General features: G+C 36.7%; 1 protein-coding gene across 4 annotated transcripts; it reads left to right on the top strand.

Moving 5' to 3' along the window:
* The first annotated feature begins 286 nt into the window (after positions 1-286).
* LOC117431953 (BTB/POZ domain-containing protein 10-like) lies at positions 287-15609 on the top strand. Of its 4 annotated transcripts, none has more exons than XM_059020863.1 (10): positions 287-354; positions 1461-1610; positions 2553-2651; positions 9828-10024; positions 11641-11935; positions 12336-12438; positions 13000-13120; positions 13510-13707; positions 13997-14107; positions 14725-15609. In XM_059020863.1, the coding sequence occupies exons 2-10, from the start codon at positions 1510-1512 to the stop codon at positions 15033-15035; spliced, it is 1536 nt and encodes a 511-aa protein (XP_058876846.1). In that variant the 5' UTR covers positions 287-354; positions 1461-1509; the 3' UTR covers positions 15036-15609. The 4 variants fall into 4 exon arrangements, with proteins under 4 accessions (XP_058876846.1, XP_058876845.1, XP_033909153.1 ...); XM_059020862.1 differs by having other exon boundaries at positions 303-512; XM_034053262.3 differs by lacking the exon at positions 2553-2651 and having other exon boundaries at positions 306-512.
* Positions 15610-16145: the final 536 nt, after the last annotated feature.

The following is a 16145-nucleotide window of genomic DNA, read 5'->3' as shown; positions in this document are numbered from 1 at the left end:
AAATATCACATTTTCTTGTTTCATGACCTTGAAAGGTCATCAATCCAATCGCACGCCCTTGTATATGGTGTATGTTTTAATTTCACAACGTAAAACCAAATTAATCAATTGCTCAAAGTGTATGCTTTTGAAGAAACAGTGTGTGCTTCTTGCCTCTGCTCAGTTAATCTGTGTTGTAGATAAAGCCTAGTAAAGCCTGTATGCTTTATGCCTCAGATACGTTTAGATTTGTTTTTCAGATCCATCATTTATGATGAATTTCACTCACATTTGCGTGGTATCTATGGTAACACAGTAGCAAGTGTCGCGAGATTTCCCATCAATTCTCGCGACAGTTGCAGCGTCGGGCCTGAGGTAGTTTGGGGTTGTCACTGGAACGGAGATTAGAGGGGAATTGCATTTGTTAGGGTTTATTTATAAATCAGGATTGCTTCATTAAAATAATAAAATAAAAAACCAAAACCCTAGGATGTCGATTCATGTTACGCCTTTTGTACTCTAATCCGGAACTGGTAAGGTCATGTTGTAATGTTGTTTACAACTGAGCTGCTGTCGTACCTGTTGTGTACTGGCACTGTTCGTACGAATAATATTACTACTACAGTAAGCTAGAATAGTGTATTTAATGTATTTAATAGTGTATTTAATGTTTGATTAAAGCCTTAGTAATGTTTTGTATGTATTTTGTTGTTGTTGTTGTTGTTTTAAGTTTTAGCTTTTTAACAAAAAAGTCTTATCGACTTGAGCGTGCACATCGAGTAAATCTAACAATATTATTATTATGAAATGATATAATTACTACCTTTTAATCACTTCAGTTCATATTTTAGAGGAAGTAACACCGCGAGGATCTTTCACATTTGATAAACGATGTCACTTGAGAACGGCCTATTTAGTATCCTATGTCTGCTTTGGCTCCCTTGAGATACTCTCATCGGTGGTTTAATTTGAAAATATGTGACGCCAGGGACCTAATCCTAAATTAGTTATTGAATTGCTAAACTGAGAATGGATATATACAGTGCGTAAGCCTAAATATCTGGGTCCAAAACGTACATGCTTCTTGAATTTTATGACAGGTTGCTACGTCTCAACTAAATATTTTCTAAAAAAATAAACATTCACTGTTTTGTTTGTTTAAAGATTAACACTCAAAGACTATAATGCTATAAATGTAACTCAGTCATCACATGAAGTCCTAAGGGGAATGACTCACTTATAGTTTCAGTCATGATGTGCAAGATAGCTGAGCTGAAAACAGATAATAGATGCTTGCTTAGCAGGTGTTTATGTGTCCAACATTGCACATCTACTAATGCTGAGGAATGGTCTCTGAAATGAGTATGGGCCATGCTGGAGAACATGCTTTGCTGTTGCCTTATAAATACTGTCTCTAAATCCTAGTGATTATTTTAATTATTAAATATTATTATTGATATGTCAACCTTTTTTTTCCTCAGGTTATGAGTACTGACTGATAGGAGGATTCACTGTGCCGAACTCTGTGTGATGGCAGGACGGTCACATACTTATGACAGCAACTCCAGTGATCCAGAGAATTGGGATTGGAAAACACAGAGCAGACCACGCAAACTCTACAAGCATTCAAGGTAAGTTAGGAACTCAAAAATGTGTGTCTGCAGCTAGGATGTAACTGGAGAAACCAGTTGAACAAAAAGTAAAATAAATCTGACTCCTGACTGTTCTAATGCATCATATTAAAATGACTGTCAACACTGTAAGCACACACTGTTAGTCTGTAGGTACACTGCAGTATTTTCATAGTGGAACATTTCACTTGAGTAAACTTTATTGTCTTTGTATAGAATGCAGAAAATAGGCTTCATGGCCATTTTTGTCCCCTTTTGTCCCCATTTGTCCCATATTCTGTACTCCTAAAATCCCATCAAGGTACAGATATTTGCCAACCAGAAAGTTGCTGCTGTTATATGGTTTTACAGATTAATATATGATAACAGCAATGACCTTTTCTTTAATAAACAACTGAAAAGATCTCCCTCCATTGTTCATAGCTGTAATAGCCTTCAGCCTGAGCTCAATATTAATGCTAATTAATACAAGGAATTAGATCAGAAATTATGGAACCTTGCTACTAGAACATGATTGTAACACAAACATGTAATACCATATTCTCTGTTCTACTCAGAATCCATCCCCAGAGGTATCTTTCTGGCTGCTCTGGGTAAAGGTTGTTAGTAGCTGACACACTGTAATATTATCTATTGGTTGGGACAAAGTGTGCAGAAGTGGATGCTGTTAATTTAAGCTTGAAAGGTGAATGGTATAAATTTGTTGTGTCATTCTCAATACAAGGTTGGATTTCTTAGCTATCGTTTGATGGCTTGCTTTTATTTACGTGCTACTCAAAGAATGCATTGAATTGAAATTCAAAAACAAGTGAGTGCTGTAATGTTATGCATCATTAATTGTATAATCAAGTGGAAAATGTCTAAGTTTATGAAGATATGAAATGTCTAATAGGGAGCTCTAGGCATTTGACTTGTTTCATCCATGTCATTTAAAAAATGCAGCCAACCCAGAGCTACAGCATCGGTGGACAACACAGCTCTGGACAGCATACAGGCAAGCCCACAGGCGCCTGGCCAGTCTACAGGGGTTGCTAGTGCACGGTGAGCCGAGGACACCCTGGGGCCTGTTGGGGGGCCCCTAATGCAATCACTTTGTCTTCAGCCAGGTTACCTGTTTTTTAATGGTTCTTTTGCGATGGTCTGTCTCTTTGTTCTTTATGTCTTCTTGGCCTATCTTGGGGTCAAACTGGTCTTGTGAGCAGATGAATGGAGTCTGTTCAAGGTGTTTAACTTAACTCTGCTGCTGTTTGCATGCAGTACGCCTTGATAAAAACTCTGTGTTTTAGCCCAGTGTAAAAGGTTACTGCTTATTTGTTGTGTGCCTGTCAGGCATTGCTGGTAGAGCTGCACTCTGATTCTGAAAAGTAACAGATTGTGTTTGTTTGAAGTGATGCAACTACATTATTGTGTCGGACTAGTGAGAACAAAAGGTAAGTGTAGTTGTCTGGGGATTTTTAGAGGCAAGATGTTTTTGAGAGTTTTCATCAGTTTTTGCTTCTACTTAATATTATTGATCAATGTGACTGTGGTAGGCAAAATCGTGCTTGCTGTACAGAACGTTCTGTAATGTTTGTCCACCTGCCAGCTTTAAATACATTTCACTTGATATATTTGATCATATAGATCCTTGTTAAGAACAAGAGTAATAGCAATCATTAGATATACAGTAAGTACTGAAAAATGTGCAAATAATTTAGACATACTCGGTTTCTTTATGTGCTTTAACATACAGCTATGGCTTAAAGCAATTTAAATTTAATTTTACTGAGTTGCATGGGAAAAAAAGACAGATAAACGATTGATTGAGTGTTTGAAACCACACCACTTTGGCCTAAATAAAAAACATTTATAAAGTCTGTCTGTATATCTGTGTCTCCCACTTACATTTTTACAGGTGCATACTGTAGATATATATTAGATTATACAGAGGACTGTAACGCGCTGTGGTGTTTGTGTAGTCTTTTAATTAGATTTCAACACTACTAAAATAGTCTTCAGGGCATGTAGAGCTATATATCCAATTACATTTTTAGTTGAACGTGTCTACACCCCCCCCCCCCCCCCCCCCCCCCAAGATAAATATTTTTCTGTCCGGAGACGGAGACACACCTCTTGTTATAGTTAGCAACAAGGCAGAATTAGCAAAGAAACAATTACAATTAGGAGGATTGATGATGTGTTTACATTAAAACGGGCACTATTTAAATTGCAATCGGTTGATACGCAGCAATGAACCTGTGTAGAGCAACGAGTCAACAGTACACCTTTTTATCAGTGTTTCATATTTTATCCTGGTTATTGTAATGCCAGTAAAATGCTATTTGTGGAATACTGTACATAGGATTGCTCTCACAACTTTTCAAACGGTTTCATATTTTTTATTGTTATTGTAATGTCACCAATAAGATAAACAGGTCTTTTTAAAACACCTTAATTTGTGGACTGAAGTAATAGTGGAAGGCTGTAAATACCATTCTCAACCGTGCTGGACATTCGTTTTCTGAACTGTTGTAATATAATTCTTAGGTTTTCCTGCTTATTTTAATGCCAGCAATGAGCCGGTGGTGTCTAGAAACATTATGACAGCTTTGAAGTGTCTTCAGGTACTTCACTAACTATAACGGCAACAAGAGTCTTATTAAAAAAACTACTGGCTTTAATAAAAATAAACCATAAACAACTGTGGTGATATTTATTAATTTACTTATTTTAACTATCAACATTATATTTATATTCAAATGCCATGTTTAATTATTAATACGTTGATAAAAAAGTGGGTGAAAAAATTTGCTCTGTATGTCATACATATATATATTTTTTTATTTCTAGAGAACATTGCGATTAAACTTTTTATTATTAGCGCAAAATATTGAAAGTGTTTTAAAATGTTGGGGCATACTGTCTGTCCCACTGCCTGCATGTCAGTTTTATATTTTTACATGTGCACATGGTAGGATGCAAGTCATAGTCTGTGTCATGATACTGATATCTCTAGTTTAGTATGTACAGTAGTGGCAGGGGATTTATGTCACTGATACACTTGTTTATGTACAGTTAACTTTTATTGCATTTAATCCAGGCTGTATGATAGAATTGTATTGTGTTTTCGAGTTTCCTTCAGGACTACCAGTGTTACAGACATTCTGAGTGATTCATATTCCTCTCTTTTGTCATTGATGTATTTTCTTTTGCTTAGTGTAGAAATAATAAAGGGTTTTAAAATAATTCTTATTGCAGGAATATATGGGGAAATTTGCTTCCCAGAATTTACACAGCCTGACAATTTTCTTTACATTAAAAAAAAAAAAAAAATCCTTCTGCAATTTAAAGATATTCAAGGTAATTATATTGCAAGAGGACACCGTTTGAAAAGCTGACAAAACCTGCATGAACTCTGTAGTCCCAGATCATCCGTGTTGAAAGTCATTTAGTTTTCAACCTCCTCTGGGCCAGTCCTGATTTTTAAGTGGCAGGAGTTCTATTTCAATCCACCTTGATTTTCTGCATGGGTGGAGGAGTGGGCGGCCATCTTTAATATTTCATTACGATTTGATAGAGGCTTCTGCAGACTCACAGCCAAAAGAGTGGCTGCACAGACGGGCCCTGGCAGACCTCCAGAAAAGATTCTTGCTTTCTCTTTTTGTCTTTCCATTTGGATCCCTTTTTCTAAAGCTGGTGCTTCTTGCATCACACAGCTGCTGCTGCTGTTTGGTGATGTAGTAATTGCAGGCATGAACGCTGCTCGCAGGAGGCTGAGGGGTCAGAAAGACGTCAGCAGCACTGCACTCCGCACGTCTCACTCCATGCCTGTGATTAAAATGATTTGTCTTTATACTATGAGCCTCCTGCTGCCTGAGCTGAATGACTTTTTTTTCTTCTTGGAGGATTTTTCTATTAAATAGCTCTCTAGCCTGCTCTAGCAATGCTGCAGAATGCTTTGGGGTGTTTAAACCTGAGGAACATGCCAGGACGATAATGGGAGTATATCAAATATGAACTTTGAAAGTAATGCCCAAGGATGCTAAGACGGCTTCCAAAGCTGCTTTGTTCAGAGTAGCGCACGCCTTTTGTGCTTTCATCCCTGAGTTCATTTCATGTTGCTTTGTCTTTAACCTGCAGTGCAAGGCAGCCGGGTACGTATTCTAACAGTGGAATTGCTTGTGCTTCAGGGAATGTTTAACACAATTTGTAATCTAAAGTCATTTTCTTTATATATATATATATATATATGTGCTTTGTGATCTGTAAATGCAGTATAGATGTCATAAGGGTGTGAGTAATCATTTGTTGTAATTATGTTTCTGATTTATTTTTTATTTTATTGCAAAGAGCAGTCATTTCTGGTGTACCTCTGTTTAAAATTGTTTGACATAAACAGGAGAGTGAAACCACACTAAAGCCATCATAGTGCTTGTTAGTTTAGAGAAGAACAAATAATACTATATATATGTGTGTGTGTGTATGTATGTGTGTGTGTATATATATATATATATATATATATATAATATATTGACAGCTTTTAGAATTTATTAAGAACACTGTGCACTTTTCATCTTTTTAGGCATAGAGGAATGGGCAGTTAGGGTCACTTAGGCAGGTAGGCAGATCCTGTTTACCTACTTGAATTTGTATTTATTATTATTATTATTATTATTATTATTATTATTATTATTATTATTATTATTATTTATTTCTTAGCAGACGCCCTTATCCAGGGCGACTTACAATTGTTACAAGATATCACAATATTTTTTTTACATACAATTACATTAATTTTTACACATTATGTTTACATACAATTACCCATTTATACAATTGGGTTTTTACTGGAGCAATCTAGGTGAAGTACCTTGCTCAAGGGTACAGCAGCAGTGTCCCCCACCTGGGATTGAACCCACGACCCTCCAGTCAAGAGTCCAGAGCCCTAACCACTACTCCACACTGCTGATATTTAATAGAGAAAATGTATTAAATGCCTAACTATAAAAAGTAAACCTCTGTACTAATGTTTATGTAACGGCATGTGTAACAATGTGCTATCTATTTAATTTCTGATGAATTTAGATATTTAGGAAAGCATTAAATGCTGTATATCAGTATTTAAGTTGCTGTATTCCTTCGAATTTAAGACGCAGTTTTTAAAGCAATTTTTTCTTCTCAAAAACGGCCTGTGTCTTAAATTAGAGTACAGTATAGTGATGCGTGTATTAAAATTGCTAACAAAAGGTGTGACTGCCCGAGTACACAAACAGCAACGTGACTGACTGGCACTCGCCTCTCCGATGTAAACAAAGCAAGCTTTCGCTCAGCGCCCGCCTGTGTAGCTATGGCCGTGGTACGGAGCCCCGAACTGGTGCTGCTGCGTTCTTAAACAGGCGTAGGCTTCCGTAGGCTTATTATATGAGTAAAAGCATCTTTGTCAGTACATCTTTTTTTTCCCTCGTTGAGGGTGGGAAATTTGGGCTGCGTCTTAAATTTGAGGACATCTTAAATTTGAAGGAATACGGTATGTTTAACACTAATTGTCCTAGCAAGGGTAAATGATACCTGTACTTATCAGGTGAACTTTTAGCTCATGAAATGGGTAGATTACTGATGGAGGATTACTGAAGGTGCATGAGCATGCAGCACCTATCAGATGTGAATATCTGTATTACAAATTATAATATAAAGGGTACAAACTATAATATAAAGGATATTTGCTTTGTGGTTACAATTCACCTGCATGTTACAATGTTATCGTAACACAAAGACAAAATAATGATCGCAGCTTAGCAGAGCTATCCTATCTAATTATTTGGAACTACTTTACCCAGTTTTATAACAGGCAAAGTGAATTCCTCCCCCAGGGTCAGCCAGTAATTTAGTGTCTATAAAAATGGATCATTTTATTTTCCAACTATGTAAAGAATAAAGCTTCATTTTCAGGTTACCAAACTTGCCAATCTGGGGCTTGGAAGCAAAAACAACTTGTTCTAGAATTCTACTTGTTTGTCACAGCAGAGTAGAATTGTATGTAGGCGGCTTGTTTTTTCCTGCTGAGAGGTGGAAGATACTTACCCAATAGGAGGTAAAAAGTGCCATAATTACTCCTGGCTTCATAGAGGGATTGCATCCTGTCTGACAATTCATAAGGATCATTTGTTTGAAGTGTTTACATCTTCCTTTCCTATCTGTTCATTCAGTGGGCTTTCTTGTGCAAAAGGGTGTGCTGTAATTTTAGCATTTGGAGTACACTTTGGACCGAGGCCTCATTTTCAAGAGTGACCTGGCAAGATGACCAGAAACAGACAGTAGTCATTTCACATCATAAAAAACAACATCACTCTAAAAAACAATGTAATACATTTCAATCTGGGATCAAAAACATTACACTTCAATACTTCTTGGAACCTACTAATTTAAAATAATGTAATGTTAGTCATTGTTCTACATTTAACTGATACATTTATGTTATTTATCTGATCATATACACATAGTACCTGTAAAGTACATTTCTATTCAAGTCAGTTATTTATGTTGTAAAAGTCTAGTAATGTATTACATTCATTCTTTCGATAAGCACCTTCTTTGTACCTTCATGGTATCAATGACAGTGCACTGCATTAAATACAGTGCATTTCTCTGATTTTCTTAACCCCAAGATGCATTAAATTGTAAAAAAACGTACTTCAGCGGAACTGCCAAAGTTATGGAACCAGCAAAATAACTGAAAGTGTTTTACAGCTCAAGCTAGTTCTGCAGTACCAGCACATTCCCTGTAACATAATTCTAGCTTACCCTTTCAGATTGAATCACTTAACATACTGCTATTAAAGATGGGGTTGTTCGTTAATGAAAAACTGCAGTGTCTCTTATTCTATAGTGAACCCCTGTGCTTTCAGGACTGGCTAATATATGTAATGGTTTAAAACTCAATTTTAGCTCATTGACACAAAACATGTTCAGTGCAGTACGGCAGTACAACGTGGTTTTAACTACAGATCTGGACAAATTTGATCTTAATGGATTTTGTATGAATTTTAACAAAATTCCTAAACACTGGTGCACTAGATAGTGGGGCTGTATCAACTGAAGATCACTCCTACTAGGGCTGCTATGATTAAATCGAAAATCGATTTTTCGATCAATTCCATTCCTCATTATATACATCGATTTATAAATACTGTATAATTGATCCAATTACATTTTTGTAACACGCATAGTTAATAACATTATTTAAGTTTATCAACGAAACTGCAGCGAACGCCCTGCTTTGCTATTTACAGTATTTCTGCCAGACAAGCAGTGGGCATTCTCTTCTTTACCTGCTCGTGTTAACCAGCATCTGATTTGCTGGTTCCGTCCTACCAGCGAATCAGTTTTGAAAATGCTTTGTAAGCCGCCTTGGATCCAGAGCAGGACGACAAACAGCCTGTAAATAAATTGTGCACATTGAAGAAAATTGGCTGTATATAGTTTGCACTTTGGAGTTTCAAAATGAACTGTTATATAATGAATATTTAACAATATTCAATAACGTTAAAAAATTAATAAATAAATTAACTATCAATGATGTTAAATGCAATGTTAGAGTAACGAATCAGTTTGACCTTGCCTGACGTATGCATGTTGTGGAAAGTAAGTCAATTTATTTGTAATGTTATTGTTGTTGTTGTTATTATTATTATGATGATGATGATGATGATGATAATGTTTTAGGCAGGGACTTCCACATTGTGTGTTTCACAGATGGTGAAGGTTAGGTGGTACAGTATTAACAAGATGCAATGCGTGATGCTGCAGCTGTCACTGACTAAAAAATATGGTTTTCATAAACTCATGTCTAGTTTATACAGATTATATTCCAAAATAATGTAATCTGCTTGGAATAATTATTTTAGTAACACCCTGTAGTATGTTAAACTTGCTTTAGGCTTGTTGCGAATGTTGTTGTGTTTTTTTTTTTATGCTACCAAGGCGTAATTACCCCTCACATTCAATTGTTGTGCACAAGCTTTTACTTAACAGCAATGATATTAAAATAATCACATCAGAGGAAGAGGAATGGAGCGAAAATGTATGTGGGCGGTACAATCGTCAATATTTTTTCGAACGATTATATTTTGTGTGCCCAATTAATCGATTGCTATTTTGAGGCTTAACTGACAGCCCTACTCCTGACTTGAAGAGCATTTGCAATGCTTTATGACTCAATTTCTCTTTTAATATTTGCAGTGGCCCATCCCGTGCATCAAAGCTAGAATCTGATCTCTCGAAGATGAGTCTGCATGGCGCTAGTGGAGGATATGACAGATCAAGAGATCGTCGGAGGTCAAGTGACCGATCCCGGGACTCTTCACACGAAAGGGGAGAGAGCCAGTTGACCCCGTGCATAAGGAACGTCACCTCCCCTACTAGGCAACACCACGGTGGTAGGTGCTTTGAATAAAAACTAGTATCTGAAGTCCAAAATAGTTTTTCATGGGCAAAAAGGATATCTATGTTGAAAGCTATTTCTTTTGGAACCAATTACCAGTAATTTCTAATTTCTGTAGATACTATAAGTCAACTGTAATAGAAAAAGCTAGATATTTTTTGTCTCTAAACGTTATGTATATTTGAATCTGTAGGACAAAAGCACAACTACCTGATTTATAGTCTGCAGGTCTAAAATCTGTCTCCTTTCGCGCCTCAGTGCTACAGTGAAGGTGATGCAGTGTGATACTGAATCGGGAGGTGGTGAGCTCTATCATCCAGAGGGAACAGGTTCTACATCCTAGTTTTAAATTATCTGATTCAGCACGACCATGACCATGAAGAAATATATACAGGGTTCGAAATTAACACCTGCCCACCTGCCAAACGCGGGTTAATTTGGTCTGTGGTGGGTAAATTTCACATAATTATATGCCACAGTGGCGGGTACGTTTTTGTACACTTAACATCGCTCGACTGGCGATCATCGCTGTCATGTCACCGTGCAGTTTATACTTTCTACCAGGTAATCGCCCTGCTCAAACTGCAGTCACTGACAGCTCAAATCAACTGAACTTTGACCTCGTCGCTATGGTTATTACAACGCCAAAATGGATGACTGGTTGTTTGTCGAGAAGGTGCTCAGTGTTTATCCCTGTGTATATGCAATCGATAGAGCTGATTATAAAGACCAGATTCAAAAGGAGAACGCATGGGTATCAATTGCTGAACAAATGCAATCAGCTTGTGAGTATTTTAATGTCACTGAAAGTGTAACCGGTGAAGTTTTAATTTTAATACAGCGACTGCTGTTTTAAACACATTGTATATTATGTTATTAATATTATTATTAATATTAATATTACTGTGCTACAAGATTTTTTTTTTTTCAATATAGGATAGTATGTACAATTTTTTCTTGTTGTTTTGCATGCTACAAACTCTGAAAAAGGGATTCAAATGATTGTTAGTAAACTATGGTGCAACCATGTTAAATAAAGTAAACTCTTATTTTGGTATTTACGATGAATAAGGATACGATTTTGTCATGGAGGTCACAATAATCGTGAATTTGAACGAAAGTCTGTGAAATCTTGGAAATGGATGTAAAAACACATTTGGTTAGGCACTGGCTTTATTTCCTTTAAATGCAGTATGCCATGCACTGAAAATACAAATATGCGAGTGTCTGTATTGTTTGGTTGTTTATGAACACGGCATTTACATGTAGCTATGTAGGTCAGCGAATGAGATTTGTATAAGCTCAGCGAACCTGTCAACTCCTGTGTTTTTTTTTGTTTTTATGTTTAAATGGGCAGTGCTCTGTAGGCTACTCAGAAACAACCAATTTAAACGTCTCGTTCTTATTATTGAAGAAATAATATATACCGTTTCATTTTGAACACTTTGGACTTTTTTTTTTTTTAGAGCTTGAAAAAACATAGTAAGTTAATGCTTAGCAGATCCTCAGTCAGAAAATAATTATCGCAACAGGACCAAAGAACATTTTACAATATTATATCACAGACTTCAATTATCATCACAGACCTGTCATAGTGATTCTGTATTTCAGATCGAGAAAGGGAGCACAACTCTTCATCTCGGCCCACCAGTCCCCGTCCTCAGAAAGCCTCTCCTAATGGCTCCACTGGTAGTGGTGTCACCAGCAGTAGAAACAGCAGTCTGTCCAGCACAGAGGGGAACTGTAAGGCTGTTGGTGTTGGGGAGATGGTGTTTGTGTATGAAAATGCAAAGGAAGGCACAAGGAACATGAGAACCTCAGAACGAGTAACACTCATTGTGGACAACACTAGATTTGTAGTAGATCCTGCCATCTTCACCGCACAGCCTAACACTATGCTGGGAAGGTACATATCGGAAAATCTGTTATTTTAAATTTTTTTCATTGGACTAAAAATGTTAAGCTGTACTTGTTTAAAATTTGGAGAAACACTGAAGTCCATGGTTTTAAATTCCCTATGTCACACTTTTGAGTTTTTTTCTTGAATCTAGAGAATATCGCTTGGGGGTAGTGGCGCAGTCTGTCTGTCACACTGACTGTTAGTCTGTCACATAGTGTATGTTTTTGCATAGATCTAGAGATAAGGACATTACTGAGATTATATAATGTATATAAGTGTATCATAAAATAGGGGTATATGGCTGTGTGTTTCATCATCATCATTCTTCTCTACCACATCTATATATAATCTGATGGTAGTGTACATTGTTAATAATAAAAATATTTTTTTATTCACTTTTTGGCAGAATGTTTGGATCTGGCAGGGAACATAATTTCACGCGTCCTAATGAAAAGGGAGAGTATGAGGTGGCAGAGGGAATCGGCTCCACTGTGTTTAGAGCTATTCTGGTAAGCATGGTTACAGATGGTAAAAGAAAATGTTATTGCTGCTCAGTGTCCAATATATTTGACATTGAAATAGGTATTAGAACATACCCAGAGCAGCGAAGTGCCCCATGTAATTCAGTTCACTACTCCCAGTAATTCAGTGGGTGGTGAATGTTGCGCTGCTTAGAACCATTTTCTGAAGATTAATAATAAAGTTTAAAAAACAATCAATCCATCTGGCTGCATTTTTATCAACTGTAGTGCCAGTAAAGACCTAGAATCTCTAACATTAGACTGTAATCCATGCATCTTCATGGTACTTAGAGATTTTTACAGAGGTTTAACAATTCATGATATCAGAGGAGACATGTATTTCTTACTTATTAAACACATTGCTTTGCAACTAAACTGGATTCTTCTGCAGGACTCTTTCTTGGTTGAACCATTTCTTTCAGACTAAACAGATACCTGCTCTCCAAGGGAAAAATTATAATTGGTGCTACTGCCATTTGCTTTTAAGTAAAGGACTATGAGAAATGCTTCGGTAATGGCCGCATGTTTGTTTCTATCTTTAACTGGCAGGATTATTATAAATCTGGGATAATCCGCTGCCCTGATGGAATCTCTATTCCAGAGCTGAGGGAGGCGTGTGACTATCTCTGCATCTCCTTCGACTATAGTACTATTAAGTGCAGGGACCTGAGTAAGTATGGCTTTTATAATTCACTTCAGAAGAAAGATATATTATGAGGAAGATCAGAACACCATTGAGTCTAAACAGCACAATGCGCCTTTACTAACTGTGTTGCTGTTGGAAGGAAGCATTTATACTTTTTCTGAAAACTGAAAGTAAAAATTGTATGACTAATGCATAGTCTGAAACACTCTAAAGATTGTGTTTGGACATTTTTCAGTAATTTGCATAGATACTGAAAGTACGTTTTCAGTTTTAACATATGTAGCTACTGTCTAATATACAAAATTAAATAGACAACATTATTAGCAAAAACAATTTAATTAGTAAAAACTTTTCCAGCTTATTCTATTATTCTTAGAAACAGGCTGTCTAGTACTGACATTAATCTCTTGTAGGTGCACTAATGCATGAGCTCTCCAACGATGGAGCACGTAGGCAGTTTGAGTTTTATCTGGAGGAGATGATCCTGCCGCTGATGGTAGCCAGTGCCCAGAGTGGGGAGAGAGAGTGCCATATTGTAGTGCTGACAGATGATGATGTTGTCGACTGGGATGAAGAATATCCTCCACAGATGGGAGAAGAGTATTCACAGAGTAAGACGTGATGAATTGATATACTTGCCTCAAAAGTGGCACTGAATCTATTTTAAATAACATCAAGCAGTTTTTATACATTTTCTTACATTCTGCCTTGAAGCTTTTTTTGTTCATGTAAGCACTTTTCAGAAAATAAGGGTGCATATTTTATTTTATTTTTTACCATTACCAACTATCAGTAAACATGCAGATATCATGATTTGTTAAGTAAAGGAAAATAAAATAAGCATAAAAAATGTATGTTCAAAATAATAAATTCTGTTTTTTTTTTTGTTTTTTTTTCCAGTAATTTACAGCACAAAGTTGTATCGGTTCTTCAAATATATAGAAAATAGAGATGTTGCCAAATCTGTTCTGAAGGAACGAGGCCTGAAGAAAATCCGATTAGGCATTGAAGGTAACATTAGTAATATAACTGAGATAGTCGGATAGTTTGCAGGTGTAGACGAGAATATATGGTGCTGCTGACACACACTGGAAGCAATTCTAAGGTTTTCATCCATTCAATAATTTAGTTTGCAAGAAAGTCTAATGATTTATGCAGACTGAGTAACTAGATTCATTCGGATTAACATTTTTAATTAGGAGATGCCACTTGGGGGTTTATGCTGTTACTCTGCCTGTTTGCAGAGATAGTTGGTATGCTCCTGGATGGGAGAAGATGAGCCATATTTTGGTACAAAATTATGCAACAGAAAGGGAACATTTACTATTCTGGAATCATTTACACAACTGAGAGCAGTAATATGTAAAGTCACTTGTTCGGGAGGGAGAGTGAACAGTATTGCCATTTTCTTGAGCTTTTCAGTCTTTGGGTTCAGAGCTAGCTCTGTGTCATTCATTTATTAAGTTATACCTTGCTGTCTTCTACAATACTGTATTTCATTTATTAGTATAAAATTAGTATTATTGCGACTGGCATTCCTTCTAGATAACAGTGGAGGTTTAATACAGGTATGTGCAATTTAGGAAAATGAGTAATGATTCATGTAACCATCTATTTTCCATATGCAGGTTACCCCACATACAAAGAAAAAGTGAAAAAGAGGCCAGGTGGCCGCCCAGAGGTGATTTATAATTATGTCCAGAGACCCTTCATCAGAATGTCTTGGGAAAAGGAGGAAGGGAAGAGTCGGCATGTGGATTTCCAGTGTGTGAAGAGCAAATCCATCACTAATTTAGCCGCGGCTGCAGCGGACATTCCCCAGGACCAGCTGGTGGTGATGCACCCCACCCCACAGGTTGATGAGCTGGATATCCTCCCGATTCACCCCCCACCAGGCAACAACGATCCCGATCCTGATGCACCGTCTCCTGCTGTCTGAAGAAGAGCCACATCTTGAAATCACAGCATGCTGCTGTCGGAGTGGCACTGCTATCTGAATAGCTCACAGTTTATCCACAGCCTTAGATGTTCAAATAAATGATGTGACACCAAAAAAGTGATGCGTTTTAATTTACCACCTTTTTATTTCCAAAGGAGTAAACTAGTTAATTCTACAAAACTATATACAGCAAGTGGCAAAAAAAGGAAAATAATGTAAGTTTTCATACTTGATTCTTTTGACAAGCCCACTGTTTTCAATGCAGCCTGGCAGCATTAAGTGTTTACCGGTTGGGGCTTTTGCGTTGTTTGGTGCTTTTTGTGTTTTCAGTTGGCTTCCACTAGCAAAGTTTTGAACATTTACATGTATCTGAGGAGGTGAATCAAAACGCAAGGGAATTGAGCACTTATTAAAAGAACAGCATTATAGTGATGCGTGGGGTTTAACTGATTGGTTTCAGGGTTGTTTTTTTTATATGCTTTTAAAGATGTATTCAGCTGAATGTGTGTCCTAATGTCAGGATCCGTTTTTGTTTGTTAAGACTTAATATGTTTTAATAAAGAATTCAAAGGCATGATGTTTTGGTGTTTTGCTTTTCTCAACAAAATTACTGTTAGTTTACAAACACATATTCTGCCATTGTTCTACTTATTAGTATAAATGTTTTAGGTAAGGATCAATTACTTATTATTGTTCAATTATAATCGGGAAACGGTTGTACCTTTTATTAAGCATACATTTGGAATGTTGATAGGTAATGGGGGGGAGGGGCGGTGTAGCATAACAGAATTGCATTGTGTTCAAATTTTGCAACCTTTGGTTGAGAAAGTGTTACAGAAGAACTTAAACCCACTAGATGGTGCTGTTGTGCCATATGCGTCTCTGGTAACCTATTTCTTAGGATAAGCCATGACACGGTGATTCTGAATGATTTTGCTACTGTACTGTAGATGGCATCGGCATGATGCATTGATACTGTGAGTGTAAGCAGTCGGTGACTATTATTCCAGTCTACCATGACTTTGTCTATGTGTCAGTAGCTATAATGCTAAACTAATATTTTTAAATTCTATTTTATTTAGATTTCCTTCATAATTTCCAAGAATGTAG

Source organism: Acipenser ruthenus, unplaced genomic scaffold (assembly GCF_902713425.1).
Source record: "Acipenser ruthenus unplaced genomic scaffold, fAciRut3.2 maternal haplotype, whole genome shotgun sequence".
Lineage (NCBI taxonomy): Eukaryota > Metazoa > Chordata > Actinopteri > Acipenseriformes > Acipenseridae > Acipenser > Acipenser ruthenus.
The sequence above is the reverse complement of the archived record's forward strand: the minus strand, read 5'-3'. Positions and strand labels throughout refer to the sequence as shown.

What these genes read in the sequence shown, in the direction of transcription:
- LOC117431953 (XM_059020863.1), top strand. Translation starts at nt 1,510, where the DNA reads ATGGCAGGACGGTCACATACTTATGACAGCAACTCCAGTGATCCAGAG. An exon ending in AAACTCTACAAGCATTCAAG is followed by an intron (nt 1,611 to 2,552) that starts GTAAGTTAGGAA and finishes TAAAAAATGCAG; the next exon opens with CCAACCCAGAGCTACAGCAT. An exon ending in CTGTGTTTAGAGCTATTCTG is followed by an intron (nt 12,439 to 12,999) that starts GTAAGCATGGTT and finishes TTTAACTGGCAG; the next exon opens with GATTATTATAAATCTGGGAT.